This window comes from Neodiprion lecontei, chromosome 6, assembly GCF_021901455.1.
Source record: "Neodiprion lecontei isolate iyNeoLeco1 chromosome 6, iyNeoLeco1.1, whole genome shotgun sequence".
In the NCBI taxonomy this organism is placed as follows: Eukaryota; Metazoa; Arthropoda; class Insecta; order Hymenoptera; family Diprionidae; genus Neodiprion; species Neodiprion lecontei.
Window position 1 is genome coordinate 2,599,039 of NC_060265.1, and position 25,899 is coordinate 2,624,937.

The 25,899-nt window shown below is 45.5% G+C and overlaps 1 protein-coding gene across 2 annotated transcripts; it reads left to right on the forward strand.

Moving 5' to 3' along the window:
* Positions 1 to 7: 7 nt before the first annotated feature.
* On the forward strand, positions 8 to 25,721 carry LOC107219324 (carbonic anhydrase-related protein 10). 2 transcript variants are annotated; one of them, XM_046743674.1, is made up of 10 exons: positions 9 to 299; positions 16,286 to 16,419; positions 18,321 to 18,371; positions 18,551 to 18,879; positions 21,950 to 22,045; positions 22,568 to 22,634; positions 22,904 to 23,058; positions 23,296 to 23,424; positions 24,486 to 24,531; positions 25,006 to 25,721. In XM_046743674.1, exons 2-10 carry the CDS (start codon positions 16,356 to 16,358, stop codon positions 25,026 to 25,028), a joined length of 960 nt encoding a protein of 319 aa, XP_046599630.1. In that variant the 5' UTR covers positions 9 to 299; positions 16,286 to 16,355; the 3' UTR covers positions 25,029 to 25,721. The 2 variants fall into 2 exon arrangements, with proteins under 2 accessions (XP_046599629.1, XP_046599630.1); XM_046743673.1 differs by lacking the exon at positions 24,486 to 24,531 and having other exon boundaries at positions 8 to 299.
* The last annotated feature ends 178 nt before the right edge of the window (positions 25,722 to 25,899 follow it).

The following is a 25,899-nucleotide window of genomic DNA, read 5'->3' on the forward strand; positions in this document are numbered from 1 at the left end:
CCTCGCTCGGTTTCGGATCTGCGCCCGCGCAGCAGTCCTCCTTCGGTGGTTGTTTCATGGGGGCAGTCATCGGCCTGCCGCTACTGCGATTTAACAATATTATTCAGGCCGAGCCCTCAGTGCCGTTTTTCCGAATCCGACGGAGGCCGGAGTTTCGTTACCCGACAATCCTTCGGCCAGGGAAGAGTTCGCCCGAATTCACCTCGGATTTCATCCCCTGTACGCGGGGCTATGACGCACTACTTGTAAAACGTCGACGACGTGCGCGGAGGCGGAGAGACACGCGCAATTTATCCAAGGTAAATAAAACACCCCTGCATGCCACGCACGGTAGACGACGACTCTTTTTGCACGCCCGGTTTCGGATCAGCCCCCGAACCTCTTTTTACTCGATGGTGATTCTCCAGACCCGCGTACGACCCGCGGACTGTCCTCCTTCCTTCTTCGCGCCTATATCGATTTCCATCGACGAAACTATTTCCACCAAAAGTTTTTCCTCCCTTCACCTCCCTCCCACCCTCCCGCCCTCACGTCACCCCGAGCAGTGCATTGTGCATCCGTCCGTTCCCCGAATTCAATGCCGTCTATCAGCACCGCTGTCTCGGAATAGCTCGGAAAAATTTCTCACCGACGTTCTGGTTTTGTGCCCTGAAAATGCAGCTCCCGAAGAACGTCACAGGGTCCGAGGCGAAAAGACGTTCAGCCTTTTTTTCCCCCCTATATTCGCGTGATATTTCTCTTTCCGTTTTCTCTCTGGAACGAAACTGTAAAGTGCAGTGCTGCGCAACCCTCGAAGCCTGCAATCGCCTCACGAAAACTCGCTCTTTCGTATTCAAACGTTACGAATCGCGTTACGCGGGAAATCGCGACCGGCATATTATAGTATATTTTCCTTACGTACGCTACTTTATTTCACCGAGGTGATTTGAGCGGACGAAATGCTTGGAAATCCTAGACCAAAGTAAACGCGTTTGATATGCACGTTAAGATAAGAGACACGCTCTTTTCTCCATCGATAAAGTAAGTCTCATTCATTTTCAAGACTAATTATTTTTCGCGAAGCATAAAATTCGTCCACCAAGACGTCAGGGGGTTGCGGGTTGCGAGGAGGCGCCGTGGAGGGTAAGGGGGGAGGGGGATTAAAATATTTTTATATTTTTCTCGTCTCTCACGACCCGGAGTATTGTAATTTATCAAAATTTCTGGGGCTTCCTTATTTCCATTTTCATTTTTTAGTAAACGAGATACGTCGATGAGTTACGCCGTTACAAACAGTGTCGTTACAAAAAGTTTTCCTCGACTCGTCGTAGAAACCGTGTGTACGGTATAAATTGTTATATCGTGCATGCTCGTGCACATGCAAACAATTTTCACATGCTGAAATATCCCTCAGGCGCTACGGAACGAGAGAGTGAGATAAATTCGAGTTTCAAAGCAATCGTGCACGCGCGTGTATGCACGCATACATACACACACACACATATATACATACACATATATATTCATATAGTATATACGAATGCACGTATGTGTATGGTTGAATGAATCCGAGGTTCCCGAATTCGATAGTTACGTGCGCGGCTGCAGGTTGAAGCTGTGCGCCATCAGTTCTGCACCTAGGCACGCAGCTTTCCACCGCATTTCCCTTTGTACGGTCGTCCCACAATGCGCTCCTCTAATGAAGACTTGTTTTCGGCTTAATTTGCCTATTCACTAAAAGATAAAGGAATTAGTGCCACTTTGCTCGGCGAACAAATTGAGTAATTCCTGCCGCTGCTGCCGCAGCACTTGCCGCCCCGTTTCTCGATGCTGCACCCCCACAAGCAACGTGTCCGTAACATACGTGCATACCTGTTACCTTCTATACCTGCTTTACACTTGAATTTTCATCACTGCGTGGAAAAATAATTACCTCTGTTATCCAGACACGTATAAATATACGCACGTACCTACACGCGGATACGCCGCCCGCACGAATCACCGCAAACTAACGACTCTATTTATGCAATTATTGCGCTTGAAATTAACAACGTGCAACGTGCGATGATATCCCGCACGAGTTTCACCGGGAGTGTCTCTTGTCGGTGCGTTAATAACGTGGGCGAAAAATGTAACAAGCAAAAGAAACAAAAGAAAACAAATCAAAATGGAAGAAAAATAATGGACAAACGATGCTGAATACGGCAGAGAGAGGAAAAAAAAAAAACTTTACCGCTGCAAAGATACTCCTGTTCCTCCCATAAAATCATGAATTTTAACCCAACACGATTGCAGCCGCTTCTCAATTAGCGGGTCCAACGCGCGATGGATCGAGAAGCTTGATCCTTTCTCTTCTTGTTTCTTACCGCGTAATAATTTTTCTGCTAGCGGGGTGTCAAGATTGTACGTAAGGCCAGCAGCAGAAATTGGCTGGTGGAAGGGAGAAAAAAAAAAAAAACCCCGAAAAGAAAAAGGAAAAAAAAACAATGGAAGAATAAAATGACAAGAGGGAAACAGAGTGGATGTCGACATTGGCCGCGCCCCTTGCGCTCGTTCCCATATACCCGTTTGCACAGCGAAAAATAAAGAGAGCGAGAGAGAGAGAGAGAGAGAGCGAGAGGGAAGGAGAGAAGGAGAGAAGAAGAGAGCAGGTATCGCCGGCACATGACTCGGTGGTGGCCGCGGTGGTGTAGAGGAGGATTGGCACGAAAATTGGCACAATGGAAATCAACCACACGACCTGCCTCCGCCGCTTGACACGAATTTTCCGCGTCTGTTTGCGCGTCCGGGAGGCGCCCGTCTTTCCCCTACGAATGGTGGAAAGGAGTCCGGGTGGCGTAATGCACGTATGTACGTACATACCTCTGTCGGCCGACAGCTGACGGCGTCGTCACACGTCGGCGTAACGGCACGCATGCAGAAACGGAGACGTACATCTACTGCCGCGTCAACGCGGCAAGAGGGTGGAATTTAGATTCGCGGTTTCGGCTCGTTTTCGGAAAATCATCGCCTCGATTAACCCTTTCAAGCAGGTGTTTTTCCTCGCAGTGAAATTTGTTGAAACTGGATATACATATGTTCGCGAGGTGATTGATTTGAAAAATGGGGTCAGATTTGAGAAATTTTCAAAATTCTGTACGTAGGATTTAATATGAGCGAATAGGATCAAGTTTTGTATTTTCACTCCACCATCTTGGATCCGACATCTTGAATTATGATATTCTGATGCCGGATTTGTTTTCAGCGACCCCGGAAGCCTCCGAGTAACAAATTTCAAGCGAATCGGATCGATTTTTATATTCTCAGTCCGCCATATTAGATCCAGTGTTTGGAAGTTTGAAATTTTGGCTTCGGATTCGTTTTTAGTGACCCCGAAAATCGAAGATTACCGAGTACGTTCATTCAGTAAAAACAGGCATTTTCAACACATTGTTTATTTACAGCGTTTACTATAATCGCGGAATCGACATAGACATCTCAGAATGCCAACTATGCAAAAAAAAAAAAAAAATGACAGCGATATTTCAAAAATTCAATACAAATCCTGGATAACCGATTCAAAATGTGTCTCATATATAACGAGACGCTGTGCCGCAAAGGGTTAAACAGCTCGGATGAGTCGCTGAACGGGGTTGATTTATAGAGGTAAATAATACGTCGAGACACGATAAACCTGAACGCTCGAGTCGAAAGAATAAAGCTATTTCCGTTCCGAAGATAAATAAAACGAAAAAGAGCTCCATCCCTTCCGTCTTATGTAACGTTACAAGTAAGTTGACGAAAGATGCGCCGATCGTGAATATATTCAAGAAATGTCGAGGATTGATCGGAAGCACTTGTACGATCGTTTGGTTCGTGAAAAACACGCGTACCGCGGTTGAATTCGACAAAACACATTTCGGAAAAACAGAATCGCAGATCGCAAAGACATTAAATCTGATTTCCAACTCTATTGATGCAACGGATCTAAGGATCTAAGGGTGGAGGGAAAAAACCACGACTCTCCGTTCGCCCTTCTTCCTTCCCTCTAGTTTATTCGCCGATCCGGCTCTAATTCGCAAACACAGTGAAGCGCACGCACGATCATCTCCGTTCTCCTGATTTCCCCCTTCAAGATCCGATCTCTTCGCCCTGCAACTCTAACACGTCACGACGTTAAGTAAGTAGGCTACAAAAACAGGGTTCAGGGCAGACGCGTGTCGACACATTGTTAGGGTGGTTCGGAATGTCGGCACCGCCTCGCGCCGCGGAGCCCGTAAACAAAAGGGGGCATTAAAATAAGACGTATTTTATAACAATATTTTATACAGACCGCGACGCAAAGCGCCGGAGAGAAAATTATTACCCCATGCAGGTACACCTGGCCTGCGACGCGAGTCTCCCAACCCCCGTAGGGCATGGTTACCCGGCTAAAGCTCCAGCCCGAGCTTTCCTCGCCTCGGAGCTGAAAAACCCGGCATTTGTTCTTTAATCTTTCCCCCCCACTCGGAGAACTTGGATCATTCCCGCGCCTTTGGTAGCTCCGCACATGTTTACGTTCCGATATGTTTGTAAAACTGGGATCGGGTGGCGAAGGTTCTGGAACACCCGAAGGACCAGGCGAAAAAGGGTGACCGATAGATCGCGCGATAGCGGGCGAGTCTCTCTGCAGTTTTGACGAGGAGCAAATGGTAATACCCGGCAGGATCGACCGGAGGGCACGAGCACCTGGACGACCGTCGTCCTCGTCTTTGTTCCTTTATTCCCCGGCTAGGTGTTCGCACAATGCCCCCTTTTACTCGAGGCCTGGCCAACCGGCGGTCCGCCATTCAGTCGATTTTGATTTGTATTCATGATTCCGCGGGCCGCTTCAACAGCTTGATTCTTATCGGGCCTGAATTCACACGTACACTTCGTCATCGCGAGGGAACTCGACTCCTTGTATCGCCCCTTCGACCACCTTCGAGCGGCTCTCCTAACTACCGGGTCGCTGTTATTAGCGCTAAAATATCACACCCGCGACTCGTTCGCCACCTTTTCCCATCCGGCGCTCTCTTCGCTCGATGGAGGTCAACAAGGGCATTTTTATCCGAATGATGAACCTGATCCACCGTCTATCCGCACGTCGGTACTTTGATCACGTTTTGCGCCCTGTTTTTCTCCGCGTCTGTACGCGTTAAGGAACGACGCCGGATTATTTTGTCGGAACGAATTTCATTTTTCGTTACTTTTCGTCTCTTTACCAGCGAGTCGTACGAAAATTTTTTGAATTAAAAATGAGACCGAAGGCAAAGCGTCTTTCTTCATCCCCTCTCGCCTCTTCTTCTGTATCGTTTGTTTTTCTTTTTCACGGTTAATTGAATTGCGGAAAGGATCTCGGCTAATTCACGTTACATGAAACAAGATCGAGCGAAGTAACGAGAAAAATTTTCATGATTAAATCGCCGGGTTTTCGCCTTGATTTCTCGAAGCTCTTTCGCGCACGCGGATACGTATACATACTTAGGTACATAATATACGCAGTGTAGAAGCTACCCGCCTTCCAGTCTTGAGATTTCCGTCGCCCGTTCTTATAACGCGAGCTGGGGGAGGAGGTCACCTTCAAACCCGAGAGCTCTGAAAATGTTTGCGAGATAAAAAAATTCAAGACTTTCGTCACTCCGAAATTTCAGAGGCGTTTACCTCCCTTGGAGCCTAGCCCAAAAGGTGACGAATCAACGACCATAGGAATGAGAGAAAAAGTATTGTTTTAAATCGAAACAAATCCAATTTTTTACGATTAATTCACCTCCTGTCTGTGGCAATAATTGAAGGCAGACCAAATTTTCACTAGATTTCAATATTACGTTCAGAAAATTATACCCATAATACTTGTACAGAAAACAAACGCTTTGTTGTCATCATTCGGCAGCGCGAGATCCATTAAATTAAATTACATCGATAAACCAGCGATACTCCAGATTGCACGCGTGGTCAGCGAGGATGGGAAAAAAATAAAATGTGGACGCCCGTACCGGATTTTTTATTTTTATTTTTTCTATTCCAGAAACGCGAAACTCGGCAAACACCGTTGCTAATTTTCCCTCGCAGAGTTTAATCGTCACCACGCATCTCTGCGGTCGAGGGAAACGTGTATGGATTTACTGCACCATTTCGAAAATTGTATCGTCCGAAAAGCACGACACTGCAATTCTTTCCCGCCGATGAAAGAAGAAAAATCATTTCGCAAAGTAAATTTTTGTCTGTTGTACAGTCGTGGCTGTTTTCGCGATATACACACTTCGGATCGCTATTCTCGTACATGTTCGTCGAGTTCAACTAATCCGTTCCTCGCATCCTGTTGTACTTTTATCCCTGCAGTGGAAACGACGAAAATTCCCGAAACTTTTCCCTGCAGTACCGTAACACCACGCCAATCGTGTACCCTGCACGGCTCTGCTTCGTATTCTTCTTCGTTTTCCTCTTTCTCTTCGTCCCATAAAATATTGATCTTGCGAGAAGAAGTGTAAGATGACAATGCCGGTAGGTATAATACTCCGCTCAAAATAGATCGGAATTAAAAGTATTCGGAATATAGCTGAATTTTTATGTTCAGGGGTTTTCGACCCTTAGGAAAATTCCACATCGAATTAGTCCTGAAATATCGTAAATAGAGTCGGATTAAAAAATTGCTAAAAAAGAAATTATTTCACTAAAATTCCTCAGATGCCGTCGATTTCTATTTTCTTAATTCGTTAATCCGACTCCGTTTCCGACATATTTTCCACTCTTCGCTCTGTTCTCGTCATTTTTCATCTATCGATAGCATTTTTTGAGTAAAACGTAAAAAACGTCAAATATTGCTGGGTTCTCGAATCGCCGGCATATGCAGCTCAAAAATGACTTCGGATCAGAGTTCCCGAGGGTGGTAAGATACCCAAAAATGCAACCCCGTATCCCGAATATTCTTAACTCAGACCTATTTTGAACTAGGCTCGACTAGTTTCTTGAAGCTTGATACACCTCGCGTTACACCTTCGAACGTAGGCACGTGTGCGGAAACACCCCGGTATGCATACCCGTACTTAGCAGGCTGGGATCAAGGGTAATAACTTCTGTCCACCTTTCAACGGCGTAATTTCAAACCTAGTTTCGCCGAGGGTGTCAGTTACAATTAAAAGCCAGGCTATGCATGTGTTCGCAGAGCTTTACACCCGGCATTCTTACTCCGTCTATACCGTAATCGATCCCGCCGCGGTAGAAACTCGACCCCCGTATCGACTGTCGTCATGCGAACAAGTTTATATTCGACGCAACGTCGTTGTTGTTTAATCCGGAATCTGTGCCGTGCATTCGAGAATTCATCAAGCCTCATAATTCCAGCCACGAGTTAAAAATGGATACAAAATAACAAGTAGAAAACTGCAACAAGCAGCAACAGTTTAGAAGCTGTGCTTTTTTTTTCTTTCTTTCTGCTCCTTCTTCTTCTTCTTATTCTTTATTTTTTCCCTGGGCACCTGCATGCCCGAGTATAAACGTCGCCGGTGGCACTAAAATACCTACTTCTTTCTGAAAACGGACCAGCCAGAGCTTAAGTGGCGTCGAGTACCGTGCCACCCTTTGCATAATACTCCCGCCGCATGAAAATTTCAACTTTTAGGTTTACAAATATAAGCTAGACGCTCGAACTCAACGTCTGCTTGTAGTAGGTACGACTCGACGGTGCGGACGGCTAATTGCGAGTAGGAGAATTCTGAATAGTTGGGGGAGGGGAAGGAGACTTGTCTTTGAAGACGTTTGGGTTTTCGTATATTTGCATTTTACGCGCTAATTGTACTTAATCGGAAATCTCTTCTTATTATACACACAGTACATGAAAAAGCGAGAAAGGCGAGCTTGCGCCGTTCTATTCGTCTCAAAAGTGGCTATAATTAATACCTTTCCAGCGATCGAGGATTGAAAAAATATCTGCGACTTCTCGCAGCTTGCGTAATAAATCCGCTTAAATAATATGCGGTGAAAGTGTGGGCGGGTGAAAGCATCCTGGTACGTGTTTCTTTTTTTCCATCTTCTTTTTCCGAGGTGAAGGAGAAGAAACCGTGAGCCAATTACGTTTATAGTCACAATTTACGTGAGCCTGTCCTGATATAATAACGACCGTGGATGTATTTTGGGTTCGAGTATAATTTCTTACGGATTCTTCGCAGGTTACTCCCGCTCTCTTTGACAGAAACTGCACAGAGGCGATGGGGCCGACGGATAGATGCAGTAGTAAATAAATAAATGAATAAATAAATAAATAAATGAAGGGGAAAAAGCGTAAGAGAAAAAATAAGTACAACCAATTCAGTGAAATTCCCGAATATTTATTCAGCTCGCGACACGCATTTACCCGAGAACCTTTGATCACTTTGATCGCGTCCCTCGTTCCCTGTTGGTACATAAGGTATATCTATATGTACATGTATACGTGTACACGGTGGTTGTACGTTTTATTCGTCGTCGTTGCGGAGAATCGGAGGAAAAAAACGAAGAGTAAATGTAAAGAACCCCCAGATTTTTCAATCCCGCGGCATCCGCGAGACGTCGCTGGTACACGTGTACGTACGCATGCATATAGTTATGTACGGTATTAGGTATCGTACGAGTACACCACGCGTATACAGAACGCGGTAAAAGACCGCGGCAAAGTCAATTCACTGTCATTTCCGCTGAGTAGGGTTAGTCGGATGGGCATGTATCCATCCAACTCCGCGGGATATGTACGATACAGCGATTCGTGTACGCGTGTATATGGACGAATGGGTGTGTGTATGGGTATACAGGCAACCGTGCCTAGTCGAGATACCTAAAGGTCAACTTTAAGCAGAGATTAGGCGACGTAGGCTTATAAAACCTACTCCTCGAAACTTTTCGGATGGACGGATAGTCGGATTTTACTGCGAGCGGTGTGTAACCCAGCTGCATAAAGCACATTTTGGAGAATCCGAGTTGGGGAAAAAGCGAGGATACCGATTAAATTGTAGATTGCGTCGAGGCGAAGCGGCGTGCATGCATCGGGGCTGCATGTGCAAGGGGATGACGTGCTGCAGGGGGTTCTAATAGGCATGCGAGAGCGTTCGATAAATCAAAATGTAAAACGGTAGGGGAGGTGGCGGGGAATTCCGCCTCGCAACAAGACGCATCGCGGTGTCAACCGTCGACGGCGAAACGGTCGAGTGTTAAATATTCAAACAGTATGATAATTTGCCAGGGCCTCCCAGGAAGCATCGGAGTGTCTAAGGTCTCGCGGACCACGTGGCTGAGCTTTTTTGCCCCTCCGCTCCGCGACGCGAATAAACGCTGCTGTGGATGCGACTGCACATATCTACCGCGCGGAAATTAAGAAATACGAAAGGAAGCGAGGGGGAGGAATGGAAAGGATGCAGGAACGGAAGGGAAAGGAAAGGAAAGGAACGAAACGGAGGGAGCAACGAGGGACGCCGAGTGTTTACTAAGGCGGGTTGATTAAGGAATCGACTTTGCTCGCCCGCTTATATGTTGCGTGTACGTGTGTGTGTGTGTGTATAAATACAAGGTGCAGAAGTCGGTGTGCATGCCTTATTGAAGACGACCGTAATACCGAGCAGCCGTACGTATAACGTTCTCGGATATTTCGAAAGAGATTTTCCCCGTTTCGTAACTTGGCTTCGCGTTATATACGAGGATATATAGTAACGTGAGTTTACCCAGTGAACTTAATCAACGGATACAGATACGTATAATAATTAATAACGGGACGTTTGCTCTGCACCGAAAATTCCACAGAAGCATGAGTCGGCGACTTTTAGAAAATTATCACCATACGAGCCTTCTGATGTCGTTTCAGTTGTCGAACACGGCTGTTGCGCAGATTTGTCCGTTTTTATCGTTATGTAATTTATAAACCTGCGCGTCTCGATTTACTGAAACAAATGGGAGATTTTACGGAACATTTGAAAAATTGTGGCGGGATTGAAAACGCGAAAAGACGTTCGCGGATATTCGACTGAAGGTACGGGCTATACGGCCGTAAATCGTGAAAACCCTTTAAATAAGGGGTTCGTTACATATTTGGAAGCTGAAATTGGATCGAAAAAGTTTAGAAATTTTCACAGCAAAACTTGAGACTAGATACTTTGTTCCATAAATTATTTATCCGTCCGAAATTCTCTCGCAGCAAGCCCGTTATAAAAGGATCGACGTTCTAGAATCGTTGAATTTATCAAATAGATGGAATATCTTTTGAGATTTTCAAAATGCCCGGTGTGAACCTTGATTTTTTTTTCCAATCTTCCCAGCTCGAAATCGCCTCGTGGAAATGTTTAATAGCCTGGAGGCGAAAAATACGCGAGCAGAGGTGAGTGATGGCGCGTCAAACGGCGGAGAAACGAATTGAAAATAAAAAAAGTGAAAGGAAGAGAGGAAAACAGGAGGAGGCTAGAAAACACACCGATACGAGTTTAGTATCTTTCGCCTTCTCCACTTTTTTTCCTTTAATATTTTTCGAGCCTGAATGCGTGTTATATAACATCTATAGTGATTTGCCACCACCAGATGTAAGAGAAGAAGAAGAAGAAGAAGAAGAATATGAAAAAGTATAAAATAAGAAGAAGAGAAAACTCCGGAATCTCTTCAACCGAGATGATTCGCTTTTGATAGGCGTTCAGGGCTAATGTATAAGCCCCGATCAAGTAAGCAGCTCTTCGAGCGAACCGAAAAATCTTCCTCGAAGTAAAAATTTTCCCACACGCCCGTCCAACTTTTTATTGGACTTGAGTGCAGCCGCCGGTCGATGTAAATCCGAAGTAGGTATAGAGCAGAAATCGGCACAAGTAGGTACGTACGTTGTACCTACGTATGTTCTTGAACCGCCGCGGAGTTAACTCGATCCGAAGATAAAGTTGTTAAGAAATTTTTAACAAGCCAAATTTCACTTGACGTTACAATCGTATCCGCAAACATCCAAGGAACTCTTGACAAACTTATTTCCGTTCCAGTTATCGTTTTCTCCGCTCTGTTTCCGCCTCGACCTCGACGATTCGATCGTGGCCGCCTCTTTTCTACCTTCGTCCCGATAATCTTGCAGCAACGGGTTGCGTGCACAATCATGCATACGATACGCGTGGAGGGTGTTTAGATCGCAGTCCAAGGGTCTACATTTTTCTCTTCATCCGGGATCCACCCCCGCTGTAGTCGTCAAGTTTCGCCTACCGCGGAACTCTGGCAGATGGTGGAGAGGATACCGCCCGGGAACTATGCGATGATGATAATGGTAATAATAATGATAACAATAACGGTTATGATAATGATAATAGTAATGATAACGTGGCCAACTTTACCGCCCGCCTCACGGTTGGACCTAATATAGGTACAGGATACTACGAGGCACGTAATTAGGCTCGCGATTCTCGTTGCTTATACAGCTATATACTTGACGTTATAATACGGGCGATCGAGAACTTGCGCAATTATAGATCACTAAAATTTTGGGTAATGAAAGGTTTCCTCGTTGTACTCATACGGAAACAGATGCGCAAATATCGTCTCAACTTAACTTTTCCGATACACGTTGAGGGACGATTACTCGGGCAGATCGAACCTCCTGGGCCGTTATCTATTTCACGTTTTCCACCCGATAAGCGGTGGATCCGGAGCGTGAGAAACGTCCATCGCGTATCATGCAAAAAACGGGAGGACGGCGACTTGACCGCATCAAAGTTCAAACTGACAGGGAGAGGAATGTGCGGTTGCAACTCAACGGTTACGCGGGCTGTCACCATGTACGGATTTCAAATGTCAAGGAAAACAAGAAGGGGAAGGAGGGAAGGAAGGGAAGGATATCTTTATGCCCGATTCGCCGATTCGCGTTATCCCAGTCTCGGCTACGGGCTGCGTGAGCGGCGGGATCAGCCCTCCAATCGGCGATAAGGCGCCGCCGGATAAGGGGGAAATTTTAAGTGGGAATTTAACTACGAACATCCGCGTACCCCGGGGTTCCGGGTGTGTGTACCCACCTCGAAATTCATGGGTAAGCTTCAGGGAGCGGCGAAATTTCGGGATAAAGCGATCAGCGTGGAGAACACCCCGGCTGATGCCGAGGAATGGCTGCGCGCTTCGACGTCAATAAGCTTCGATCGCTCCTTCGAGTGGCCCCGGAATTGCTGCGCCATCTAGTTTATCATGCCATACTCGCTAAAGGTACGGAAAAAGAGAGGATAAATTAGAAGGCTACGACCCGTTACCGCGTCAACCTTTACGCGTCTGTTTACCTACACTTCGCCCTGAGTCCGCCCTTGCAGCTGTCGTAAAAATTCTCAGCGGGGGTCGCGAAATTGTGGACGCGTGATACTTCGGCAAAGAGATTCGCGAGGGGATGACTGCGTAGGAATCATCGAAACCCTCCGCTAGTCGTGTACGATTCGTCGCGTGTTTCGGGCACCGATTCGTATGCGCGTTTTTTCGCAATGACAAGTCCGGAATAATTGCCATAGCTAGAAAAAGGCGAGTAGCGAAGCGAAAGAAAAGATCTACGGACACGTTGATCCCACTTGTTAAGATCGTCCATAAATAAGGAGATTTGTCGAAAGTCCTTGTAATTTGCTCGCGTGACGGTGCAGGCCTGGGGACGAGAGAAAGCGTCGGCACATCACCAGCTGCACCGAAATAATAAGCCTAGGTCACGAATGCCCCGGGATCGTCTTAACTTTAATTGAAGAGGGGGGGGGGGGGGGGGGGTGTTATCCCTTCGTGTTGGTATTATTGTTGTTCTTATCGCCATTCCGGGCTTAGAGAGTTCCCACCACCGCGCGTCTACTCTCCGTCGAGATTGGACGACGATTCGTGCAGGGAAAACACACACGCGCGGGACTTGTACACATACATGTATACATACATCCCTACCTACACCAAGGACATAATCCAACGGTCGGTCGTTCCCAGGAAAGATGGGGGAGGTGATAATTAGGGTAAAAGTTTCCCGAGCACCATCCCGCAACACCAGACTTGTTAAAATTTCATTCAATCTTTTCCGCATCAATGCGGTCGCGGTCACACGCAAATGTAACAATTGAAGCAACAAATTGTTTCACCTGGGTAGGCGTACACGGCTGATCCTGGGAAGAGATTCCTACATCGACGTTGTTACCGACGCTTAGCCAACACTCAAACCTTTTTCTAGAATCTTCCAACGGTGGGGATATCCCACTTGGCTAAGTATCGGTAGAAATGACAGTATCAGAATCTATGTTCGGAATCAACCGTACGTCGTTACTCTCCTGCAGATGTACGACCATTAGGCGTACACTTGAAACAGGCTGATCCTAATTCGAAAAACTTTCGACGCTTAGGCGATGTTTCGGCGTCACCGGCAGCACCTGTTGGGGTTGATATTCTTCCGCCGCAGCAGCGTTTCAATGTTTCAACATTCGGAAGCAGAAAGGCATTTCATAGGGGGGTGAGAGAGCACGCGGAGCGCGTAAAGAAAAGGAGGCTGGGACAAGAGCTGCGGCATGCAGGGTGGGTGGTAAATAACGATGGTGTATCCGGTATTCGGGTTGGCTTAAAGAAGATTTGCGACATCCGCGTCCGCGGAGCGTGTCGCTTCCTTTCCATTTTGGCGGGGTGGAAAACAGTCCGCGTATCACAAATCTCCATTAGAGACAGGCGATCTTTATTGCGCCCAGGTTTGGGCAGTTCGTCTTCGTGCCTCGGCGCGACTCGGTCCACCGGGTCCGGAACGGAAGAACGGAGGTATAGCATCTCCGGGTCGAGGATAAGGCGCCGCTGTGAGCTCGGGCCAAGGATCGCGGTGATTCGCCACGGTGACCCGCGACCCCGGATCACTTTGCCAGCCTGTCAGAAGACGAGCGGAGGCAACGCGATATCCTTCGCCGAACTCTCCGACTCGCGACTCCTACGCGACGACGACGGTCAGAATTAACTGCACGGCTGCTAAGTCACCCGAAATTCACCCCTTCGCGGTTTATAATGGAGCTAAGGCAACATCCTCCTCGGCCCTAAGACCGTAAACACATACACGGGACGTCGAGTGGTGAACATGGCGGTATTTTGAGTCGTGACCGCGATAATACCTTCCCGCTACTACCGCCAAGAGGCTTTCCACCCTGCACCGTCGTGGTTAGTTCTCGGGAATAACCACTGCACGAGTTTATCGGCCCACGGTGTCCATTATTGTCCCCGGGATCGTCTGGCTAGTTCCACTGCGATCATTAACGCGGCTGTCCAGCGAGCAACACCTCATCCCGAGAAGGGTTTGACTGATAACCCAGAATTTGGAAAGCCTTTCGCTTCGCGCATCTGCGCCTCCGAAGCTTGAATTTCCGCGAGCCGTTACGGCGAAGGATGCGGAAAGGAAGGATGTTTGCGCCTCGGTATTTCAACCTGGGGTGATTTTTGCCGGATTGAAATAAGAGAGCGAGCACGCAACGTCGACTACCAATATATTAACCGTTTAAAGAGGAGAGGAGAGGGAAGGGAAGGAAGGAGCGAGACGATCCTTGCCAGGTAACACCCAGCGCTTGTTCCCGAGCATGTCTTCGTAGTACGTCATCGAAACTATAAGAACGGCTTGCGCCCTAATGCATAAAAGATAGTCGAACTCCTCTGCTTAAAATAACGTTGCCCGAATCTTTTATGCATCAGATTGTCCGCCGGTGCCCGAACGCCTCCACACCACGTGGCGAAGCCGCGGTATATGCATATAATATCGCGTAATAACAGATCCCGGGATCCCTGCAATAATACGGGATGGTGCGGGAGAAGTGGGACGGGAATAATATAAGAACAATACCGCGTGGATTTGTTATTACGAAGCCATCCGCGGAGCGTGCAGCGAGCCATGCCAATTCGCCTCCCGTCTGCATGGACAAACAAGAAATAAATGACACTGAAAATACCCGAAGAGAGAGAGAGAGAGAGAGCTGCGGAGGTTGCAGATAGTCAAGCTCCTCGCTCTCCATCTCTCAGCATTCGGCCGAACACCCTTACACCCTTATACCTCTCGCTCCTTCAACAAGCCCCAGGGAGTGAAACGAGCTCGACGTCAGCTACGCCTGCACCTACTCCGTTGGTATTACGATTACTCGCAACTTCTCCCAAACTCGGTGCATTCGGATAGGAAAATACGAGGTACCTTCCGCGCGTAGGTGGGTACGCGGGAATGAATACCCCGGCAAACCGTCGGGTCGCAAAGACTCCGGGGTGTATAAGTATAAATAAGATGATGGTATGCCGAGATATGGGGGTCGTGGGAGCGTGATATGCTCTTACTAAGGTAGTCCTCCGCGCGGCTGCTGCTCCGGGGTATATATTTGGAGTGTTGGGGTCCTCGTTGGGGTAGACGTAGCGTATAACTAATACATCTCGAACGGGACCCGACCTACGATCCGCAAGGTACGCAGGTGTCGCTAGTGTCGATAATTGCGCCGAAGAGATAGAGGGCGCCAAGGTGCATCACGAGAGTCCTTGCGTGTTATACGACCGGAAAACATGATTTCGAAATTAACCCACGTACCGGACCGGGGGTCGCGATATTGCGATACTACTACGTAAAGTAAAACGACGAGAGAGGAAAAGTTGGTTTGTAAGGAACGGAATTAGGGGAGCCATAAATACGCCGGTCACTTCTGGAGAGGGGAGCCCTGCAGTCACCCTCGGTGATCTTAAAGTGCCTTTGGGAAATCTGAAAAAGATAACTAGGTCGCTACAGTGTCTACCTAGTGACGCGGCATACGTAGACCTCCCGCACCTCTACACGTCCGTACCTAATATCTTCCTCAAGCTCGAGCTGAGCTAATGCTGATGACTGAGGAGAGGCTGCAGCTGCAGCGGCGGACTCTCGGCGATAACGCGATGCGAGTTTTACCTACGGCGGGTACAAGGAAGGATCCCGGGGCGCGTCCAGGTGTCGAGGATATCCTAGGAAACACATTACGTCGCGACACCGAGCCGAGGGTAAATCGACTCTTGGAATCTTCGGCTATTCGGCGTAAGAGGCAATACTGCAGCTGAAGCTGGTTCAATTGTCTCTCCGGCATTGTAAGAGATGCGAATGTGATCCTACGTCAATTAATAGCGGATGCAGTAAGCCGTGAAATTGGAGGGCTGTAACGCTCGGACGAATGGAGGAGGTCTTTTTCTTGCCCTTCTTTCCCAGTTCCCGTTTTATACCTTCCGCATTTTCCCGTTACTCGGAATTCCAATTACCCAAGGATTATACCTCCCCCGTAATAATAGTTTTCCAAGAAGCTTTATGTCAAGCTTGTGTGACACGCGTGGGTATTTACTTGTCTTGTTTCGTCTGTTTCAGGAAACCCGGACGAGTGACGATAAAGATGATTAATTGACGTGAAAGAAATTTTTCATAAAGAAAGAAGAAAATGACACGAATCAGTTCGATATTCTTACTTACCTCGGGCGTTTTTGTCCTCACTTTGATCAGAGGTAAGTGAACCGTAATTACGTATAGCAACACGGTAGAGCGGCTATTCAAGCAATTAAGAAGCATCCTTACCGCACCTCGCAAGTCCGGCTGAACAATGTTCACCCCGTGTTTAAATCCCGGGGGTAATCTTCCGTCCACTAAAACTCGGTATATACACCAAGTAATCGAATCAACCGCCGGGAAATCGAAAATTATCCTTATACGGTGCGATAGTTTGAAAAGTTTTATCCTGTTTAATCGCGTATAGAAAGTTCCATACATAGACCGTACATCGGGTATATACCATCCGCGATATACTTCGTTCTATCCCTTCACCTTTGCACGCGAAAACTGATTCTACGTGTAGTTCTCGCGTCAATCATAACCGAAAATTAGAAAATTATGTCATATCCGCGATGAGTCCAAGTTCGCGATGAATTTTTCACACCGAATTGACAATTCAAATTGCAAAGTGACTGCGACGATAATGACTTTAACGCGTGCATGAACTCAGGTGCCGTAATTCCACAGTGACGGACGTAAATTACGTCGGAGGAGATACTGGAATTAATTTGATCGTGACGCATTGGCCGAAACATAATTCCAACCGATATCGACACGGGCAAAGTACACCCGTTCGGCCATGTACTTTTACGCATATTGCGTATTGCGTAGATATATATAATTGTGTCAAATCGCTTACCGGTGAATCCACGCGAACGCTCACCTGACCTTCCAACGTCCTTGATTCCTGAGAAAAAGAAGAATATTTTTCATTATTATGCATAATTACGGATCTAAACCTGAATTAGATGGAAAATGATTTTTCCGAAAAGAAGTAACGATAAAAATTGAACATTGCTCGTGCGGCGAACAACCCCTTGGATAAAAAAGAAAAAAAAAATCAGCCATTCAATGCCAAACGTTGGCGACAAGGGTCGAATCGAAGTCTCGAGTGGGTTTTGGTCACAAATTCATGCACCCGTGTGTAGGTACACGGAATTATACCCGTAGAGTATAATACGAAGGCTTGTTTGATTTTGGAGGAATTTTCATCCCTCGCGGTAACGGCTTATTGTTAGATAATACGATGGGGAGACAGAGGAGCTTACGTATATCTGTGTTTGTTATTTGCATATTTAGCAGATATTCGAACCGCGTAATATCCTAATACGCGTTCATCGCGGCGATATTTCAGCGACGATAAAATCCGATTGAAACGATTTCCTAGGCCATTGAATATCCGAGTGAATTTTTTCCATTCGGAAAATGTAACGCGCGCTCGGATATAATGACAAGTGGATCACCCGACGTTTTCCCAGCTTCCCGTTTCGATTTCCTCGCACAGACGCGCCGCCGCCACGTCGGACACATCCGCAACCCTTCGTGACAAAAGATTTGCGTATTTCCGCAATCCTCTCCGTGTAACAAAAAAAAAAACGAATAGCAGTATACCGTCATCGGGATCCCGTTAATGCATACTTGCGGAAATCATATTTTTAAACATTTTTCTTTGTTCATACGTAAAAAGTAAGCGAACACCGTACGCAAATTTTCGCCGTGAAAATTCGATCGAGTCGAATGTTTGTTTTCGCTAAAGCTTGCTAAGGTCGTATCCACATCGTACTGTGTAAGGAACGAAAGTAGATTTTCGATTAACCCCACAGCTGGATATAATGTGTGTAAGAGCACGCGTGAAAATACTGACGCGAAAATAATTCAAAGGCGGGAGATTGAAACAGGATTCAATTTTTTATCCTCGGCACGAAGAGAAGAAAGAAAAAAAAAATACATCTCGGGACGGAGGGGGCGCAACGAGATGAGATTTTTTATAACACACGTTTATAATCCCCTCCGCTTATACACCGTATCGCATCATGTATGTACACATCGATACGATGAGGCTGATTTTAATTTTCAGAATCGAAACCCGTCAGCTGGGAGGAGTGGTGGACTTACGACGGAATTTCAGGTGATAATTTATTCCGCTCAAGTTAATTAATTGAACAAAAACGCGCTCCGCTTTGTCTTCTCTTATTCCGCATTGTAGACTTTATCTTGTATATAACCTGTAGTGTGCCGAAAAGAAAAAAAAAAAAGAAAAAAAAAGAAAAGGAAGAAATGAGGCAAAGTGAAACTTTTTCCCCGCAGGTCCGGCGTTCTGGGGCCTGATAAACCCCGAGTGGTCTCTCTGCAACAAGGGGCGAAGACAATCACCGGTGAACCTCGAGCCTGCGAGGCTGCTTTTCGACCCGAACCTGCGGTCCCTGCATTTGGACAAGCACAGAATCGGCGGGATCCTGGCGAACACGGGTCACAGCGTCGTGTTCGCGGTCGATAACGACACTCGTCACCCGGTAAACATTTCCGGCGGTCCGCTCAGCTACCGCTACCAATTCCACGAGATTCACCTGCACTACGGGCTCCACGATCGAACCGGCAGCGAGCACACCGTCGATGGATACGCCTTTCCAGCCGAGGTTAGCAAACAGCGTATCGTCCGAGGGCGATAGTTACTCGTTAGGTTCGTTACGATATATGCCTTGCCAAAAACCGCCAATGACCCGCCTCGAAACGGATGCGGAAACGGACGCCGGAGGGTGAAATAGGTAGACGGTTTCGTGCGATAATTCCGGGGTATGGATACCGCGCTGGCTTCGATGGGGGAAGTTAAGGGTGTACTGGTTGGACATTCTCAACCAAAAGTGAGTCTCGTCGATGATGCTGAATGCTTTGTGACGAGATAAAAGCTGGAAAACAAAAATCAATCGCAACAAAGGCGGTAAGAAAATTAAATTTTAGTAATAATAATGGCCAAAAGTTATCGACATGTTGTTTGAACAAAACATTGTTCAAGAAATTTTTGGGGAATGTTTTTTTTTCCTCGTGTAAAATGAATTCGTTAATTTTTCCGGATACGCATGAATTTTGAAAGAATCTTCTCATTATTTTGGAATTCCCGTTTTCGAAAATTTGTAAAGTCTGTATTTACGAAACTGTTCGTTCAATGCTCCGGAAATTTCTTAACTGTAATGTACAACGTTTTTATGACAACGTATCAAAAATTCACGATATTTCGTCCATTTTTCAAAATTTAACTGATTTCAAAACAATGACAAAGTTCTTTAAAAATTCATGCGTATTCAAAAAAATCAACGAATTCATTTCACACGACGAAAAAAAAACATTCCCTAAAAATTTCTTGAACAATGTTTCGTTTAAACAATTTATCGATAACTTTTGAGCATTATTATTATTCAAACGCAATTTCCACCCCGCCTTTATTGTGCTTGATTTTTTTCCAATATTTATCTCGTCACAAAGTATTCAATATCATCGACGAGACTCACTTTTGGTTGAGAATGTATAACCAGTAAATCCTCAACAGGCCAGTCGTGGTTTGTTTGGTTCGATGATTCCAAGAGGGACGTCGGGAAGGTCGAGTCAAGTTGGTATCGAAATTTTTCCATCCCTCGAATCTTACGTAAAACTCTTCTTCCTCCCTCGATGCAAGCACAATTGTCTTCGCGCTACTTCCTTATTATTCCACCGAAAATAATCGAAGCGTTTTTCGAATTCACATCAAAAGTATCGAAAAACTCCCGGCAACGATTCAAAAAAATCAGTTACACGCGTGCCTACTCGGAGAACTAACAGGCGCAACAAAAGTGAAAAATGAAATCCCACGCAGACCTCGCTAAGGGGGGAAATCTTTGTTCCGTTTCAATGAAATTCGCATCCAATAGGCCGTGATTCGATTAAACCCTCGTAGATGCGTGGGTGGGGAAAAGGGTTTGGAGATTGTCCGTCCGTTAAAACGAAATGAAAAACGTACGAGTAAATTGTTGAAATTATCGAGGCCCAAGAACGGGCAGTGAAAACAGCGTCGGCACGGCGTCTCTGGCTAATAAGGAGTCGAGTATCTGGCGCACGAACCGGCGCGCGGAGTGAAATGGCTCGGCATCGAATTAGGAGGTAGCCCTCCCCGAGGTATACAACAGGTATATATCTATATCTCTGTGGCGTTTCCCTGCCCGACTAACTGATTAATATTTATTGTGCCGCGAGGGGCGGCAGGGTGGCAGCGCCGCGGCCACGGCTTAGATAATGCTTGACAAAGTAGGCAACGTCCTGCAGGAAGTTCTTAGCAAATTGCGATAGCCTGAAACACGTGGCTCTCGGCTCTCGGCTCTCGGCTCTTGGCTCTTGACTGCGCCTTCCATCCATACCCACCACAACGTCGTCCCGCAGCCCGGTAAAGGGCGAACTTTTCGGATGGGCCGAGGCGAACACCTGGGGCTACGGCTGCGTGAGTTACTCGGTACACACAAACGGCGCCTGCCTTCGGAGCTCTGTTCGTGATAAATCCAGATAAGATCCACCCACCACCATTTTGTGAATGAATTAGGTATTTGGGACACGTAAACTGCCACGGGCTGTGGGTACAGCGAACCCCCGGCTAAAAGTCCGTGAGCCTCGCACACAACCCTGAGGCAGAAGGCATTCGAGCCTGTTTCGAGTCGCTGTCCTTAACGACGCCGCGACGCTGACTGCGAGTTGGTATCGAGATGTTGAGGTTCCCCGGCTCGTTCGTAAAATACACGACTGCGAGAAAAACGGAGGTCTTAAAAAACGTAATTAAACGTTGAATCACGTTTTGATACGTGTTTGTAAATGTCAATTATCTCACGTCATATTTGTTGTCGATTGCTCATTTTACCTGGGTTATAATGGATCTAAAGTTCTGTCCTTGATCTAGCTGACGACGATGATTAATCAGGACTCAAAATATTAGTCCTTTACACGTGTATGGCAAAGAATATGTACCTACAAGTGCGCGGTTCGATATTATGGTGTCAAGAAATGGAACAAAGACGTAATCTAATATTCAAAGAAATTACAGATTGTTTCGATAAACCAATGATTTCTAAAACCACAGAATTATTCAAGACATCGAATATTACTCATCGTTTATATTTAAAAACTTCGGTAATTACTGTAGGTTTCTGTAACGATTCGTGTCTTGTATTAAAAATATGCTGAGCACTATTATGTTATGACAATGTGACCGTCAAAGATTGTTTCCTTCAATTTTTGTAACAGCCTAGCTTCCAGCACGGATCAAGGGTGTCCGATACACCGTACTTTTTTGGCGTCTAAAGCAAATGAGATATACGATCCCGAGGATCTCGAGAGCTGACAAAACTTGGCTTTGTCATTAAAGTCAATTTTTCTGATTCCGCTATCGCAAAGCAAAGGCGAGTACCGTGCAAGGATTATAATTCACCTCGCGGATACTTTGATAATTAACGATTCCAGCTGATATGGAGATAATATACGAGATTCCGCTGGCAATTTACAACCTATGGTCACGATATTTAATCAACAAAGTGTGCGGGGTGTACCCTCGAAAAGAGAGAGAGAGAGAGAGAGAGAGAGAGAGAGAGAGAGAGAGAGAGAGAGAGAGAGAGAGAGAGAGAGAGAATAGCAAAATTGTCATAATTTAACGAATTCAAAGGGTGTATTCACCGTATTTTACCTCCGTTACAGATTCAGATTTTCGGATTCAACTCGCAGCTTTACAACAACTTCTCCGACGCACTTCACAGGGCTCAGGGGATCGTCGCCGTTTCTTTGCTACTCCAGGTAAGAACGAGAACAAAATATAAAAACCTAATCAGCGGGCATCCAGCGGCAGTCTAGAAACGTTGATGAAAACTTTGAGGGGAACGTCAATGAACCGCGATTGTTTCGCGTGTGGTGTACACGGTTTTCCAACTTTTTAGACGCGTTAACTGCAACCGTTTCCCAGCAACTATCGAACAATGGTTTTGATAATGAACCTGCGCCGAACAGCGCAGCTTCGGTTGTTCGCGAAATGACAATTCGAGAAATTTAGCACGCGCAGACATGCAGACTCATTGTATACAATAATTGTCACAGAGTTCATTGTATCCGTGAGACGCGAACTATCTGTCGCGGATAAGCCGCTAGGTGTGTCATTATTATCCCGTGAATCGGGCTGTATTCGGTTCGTCTATTCTATATTCGATTCGTGCGCCTTGATTCTCCAGAAAAGGTAATTCATATCTCGTTGCTCGGTGGTTGTTATTCTCGTCCTGCTGCATGTATTCAAATTGTCTGATATCGTGTGTCAATTATTTCCAGCTTGGCGATCTCTCGAACCCCGAGTTAAGAATATTCACGGAGCAGCTCGACAAAATTAAATACGGAGGTAAGATGAATCGCATCACGTCACGTCACGTACTGTCCGTCGATGTTTGATGTTCGTGAGGCGTTGGGTTCATGCGGTAGTTGTCGAAACTAGTTTTACCGTAGATGCTTGAAACTACCTGCTATGTTAGAATTTTTCTGTTTCTCGAATCTGGGGATGAGGATAGAGAGAGAGAAAGAGCGAGAAGAGAGGAAAGGAAAATATCGCAGGTGGCTAATTGTGGATTCTCGGTACGAACGTACATGTAATGCGGCGACTATTAATTACAGGCGAAGCGACGGAAATTAAACGGCTGGCTGTACGGGGGCTTCTGCCAGGCACCGAACACTACATGACTTACGATGGATCGACCACTATGCCAGCCTGTCACGAGACTACGACTTGGATTATATTAAACAAGCCAATATACATCACGAAGCAACAGGTAAGCTTTTTAACTCATCCCTTGTACCGTGCGATGCGTATAGTAGATCTATGCAGGATCTTCGAGGTGTCGATAAAAATGAGAAGCGATTTATCGGAGATCCTCCGACCTACGATCGGTTGAACAAACGGCTACCAAACTTGTTGAGAAATTCTTTCTCGTATTTATATTCGGTTAGGACGTAACTGTTGAGTCGACTCAATCGAGCCATACTTAAGGATGAAAACTTTTCCCCAGCTGCACGCGCTCAGGAAATTGATGCAAGGGGACCAGAAACGCCCGAAGGCGCCACTGGGAAACAACTTTCGACCTCCTCAGCCTCTGCATCACCGTCCCGTACGAACGAACATCGACTTTAACGTCCAGGCAAGTTGGATCTCTCACTTGACATGTGGTATAATTCACTTTAAGCTCGTACCCGCGCGATGTACCGAGTAACGATTAGGGGGCAAGGGTGAAATTCCGTATATTAGAAGATTTAGAATCAAACTCTCACGATACATCAAAGTTCCGAAAGGACAAAATTTTTGGTTATGTGAATTTCTGGCTCGTTGAAATTTCACCACTTTCATCGTTCTTTGTTTTGGATTCTCGATATTTTTACATTCGGAATCCTGGTAATTCAGATTTTCGGTTTGTCTAATTCTTTGCACCCACTCGTCGAGTAAACTACGCCGTGTGAGTATATTTCAACATTCGGAATTCTACTCCATCGAAACTTGACTGTCCGTAATTTTGCTCTATCGTAACTTGAACTTTGAATCGTCGGCTTTCCGACCATACAAAACTCTCTGGTTTCGTAAAATTATCATTTCTTTACGTCAAGTTTCGCCAGAAATAATTCGGAATCACTCGCTTTCGGAGCTTCAATCCCGCCCCACGATTAGCACCTACACCGGCATATCGTCTACATCTTACGATAATTAATAATGGGTGATTGAATAGCAAAGTCACGATGCAGTTACGAGCCGTGACGTTGAACTGACGGGTAATGGAACACCGCGGGGATGGTTAGACTGATGTCACAAGTTCGATACGCGGCTAATTTGATAAATTATTAATACACGTCGCGAGACGGGAGTTAAAACATCGAGAGGCAGTTCCAAGTGGCTTTTGAGCCTTGCTACATACCAACAACCCGATACCTAATTTGTCATTAAATCGTGTAGCTTCCAGGGGAAAGTTATCGCCCCCGACCCCCACCCCTCCTCCATCCCCTCAGGCTATATACACGCGCTCACTTGTCTCTTCGTCGCGCAGTTAAGTGGTTAAATCAGCTTATTAGTCACAGTTCGCAACTGGGTCGGGATGGGATGATAACTATAGATGTAGGTACCTGGTACACAAGCAGCGGGGACGAGTTACGCTCTACGAGTTTATACATTTGCAATTTCTTCTTTCCGTCTTTTCTTCTCTCCTTTCAACAGGGTGCCAAAAACTGCCCGACGATGTACAGAGATATTTACTACAAAGGTACGTATGTACAGCCGGACATTTTACCAGGTCAAAACTGAATAATTCATCGACTCTCATTGCCAGCTTTTTTCGACTTCTTAAATTCACAATCAAGTTGAGAAATAAATTAATTAAAAAACTGTCGCGTATACAAAGGTGACATTCGCGTTAAAAGGTGTAACATTAGACGCGCCTTATTTACATAAGAGCAACGTACATGTATTATAGTAAATTATACGTTGCGTCGCACCTATTTATCTAATTAATTAACACGCATGATAGACGAATAATTAATAAACATAAAAGGCCAAACGCTTTTCCGAAGGCTCGGCGCGCTCTGCTCTTCGTATACAAATTCGTTTCAATGAATTGGGTAAACAACAAATTATCCCATGGGCATGCCTGTTATACTGTTCGAATATATATATATATATATATATATATATATGTATAACTTATTATACTGACGACGTGAATATTGTTTTTAAAAAGCCAACAGTTGGAAGCAGCCCTGAACAGTACGGATTTCCGCTCTTCAGTCAAGCCGACGAGCATCGACAGATCTGCAATTTCTTGATATTCGCATGAAGATTGAAGAGGGCATGCAGTAAGACGGAATTGCGTTACTTCGTACATATATCAATCATAGACATGTAAGGAAATTCAACGGGAGACGAAAAAACAAAAACAAAAAAAGAATAAGAAAACTTCACATATCATCGGCGCATGTGTGTGTGTGTGTGTGTGTATGCCGCGAATATTGAAAAAATAATAACGAAAAAGCAACAGAGACAAAACATTTTGTTACAGACTGTACAATATATATACGCATATATATAATATATATGAAATATTAATAATTATGCGGTCTCTCCGTCTTTACGCATCGCACTACGAAAAGCGCAGAGCCGCCGATTTGTGTAATATAACGGCCGCGGCAAAAAATATGCTTCGTTACTTATATAAATTATTAGACGTGACTTGCCAAGTATGTTTCCATTTAAAGCAGTGAAGAAAAAAAAATTAAGGAGAACTAATATGAATAATAATATCAATAATAAGTAGCTTAGAAGGTCGAATAACGTGAATAAAAATAACATTAATAAGTATCGATTACCTACTCGAAGAAAATATATTTAAAAAAAAGAAGATGAAGCAAAAACAAAAAAAAAAACCAACTGAAACAGAAACAGAATAGGATGTTGGAAGTAAATGCGAAAATAATAAGAATCCAAACAACAACAAAAAAGCTATGACTATCGGGGCCTGTGAGGGTAAGATGCAACTATGTAAAATAATATTAATATTAATAACATTAGTAATAATAATAATAATAATAATAAGAAGAAGAAGAAGAAGAAGAAGAAGAATAAAACTAATACGATG

Coding starts and splice junctions, on each gene's coding strand:
- LOC107219324 (XM_046743673.1), top strand. CDS start 16,356: ATGACACGAATCAGTTCGATATTCTTACTTACCTCGGGCGTTTTTGTC. Junction 18,372..18,550: donor GACTTACGACGGAATTTCAG/GTGATAATTTAT, acceptor TTTTCCCCGCAG/GTCCGGCGTTCTGGGGCCTG. Junction 18,880..21,949: donor GATACGCCTTTCCAGCCGAG/GTTAGCAAACAG, acceptor CCTCCGTTACAG/ATTCAGATTTTCGGATTCAA.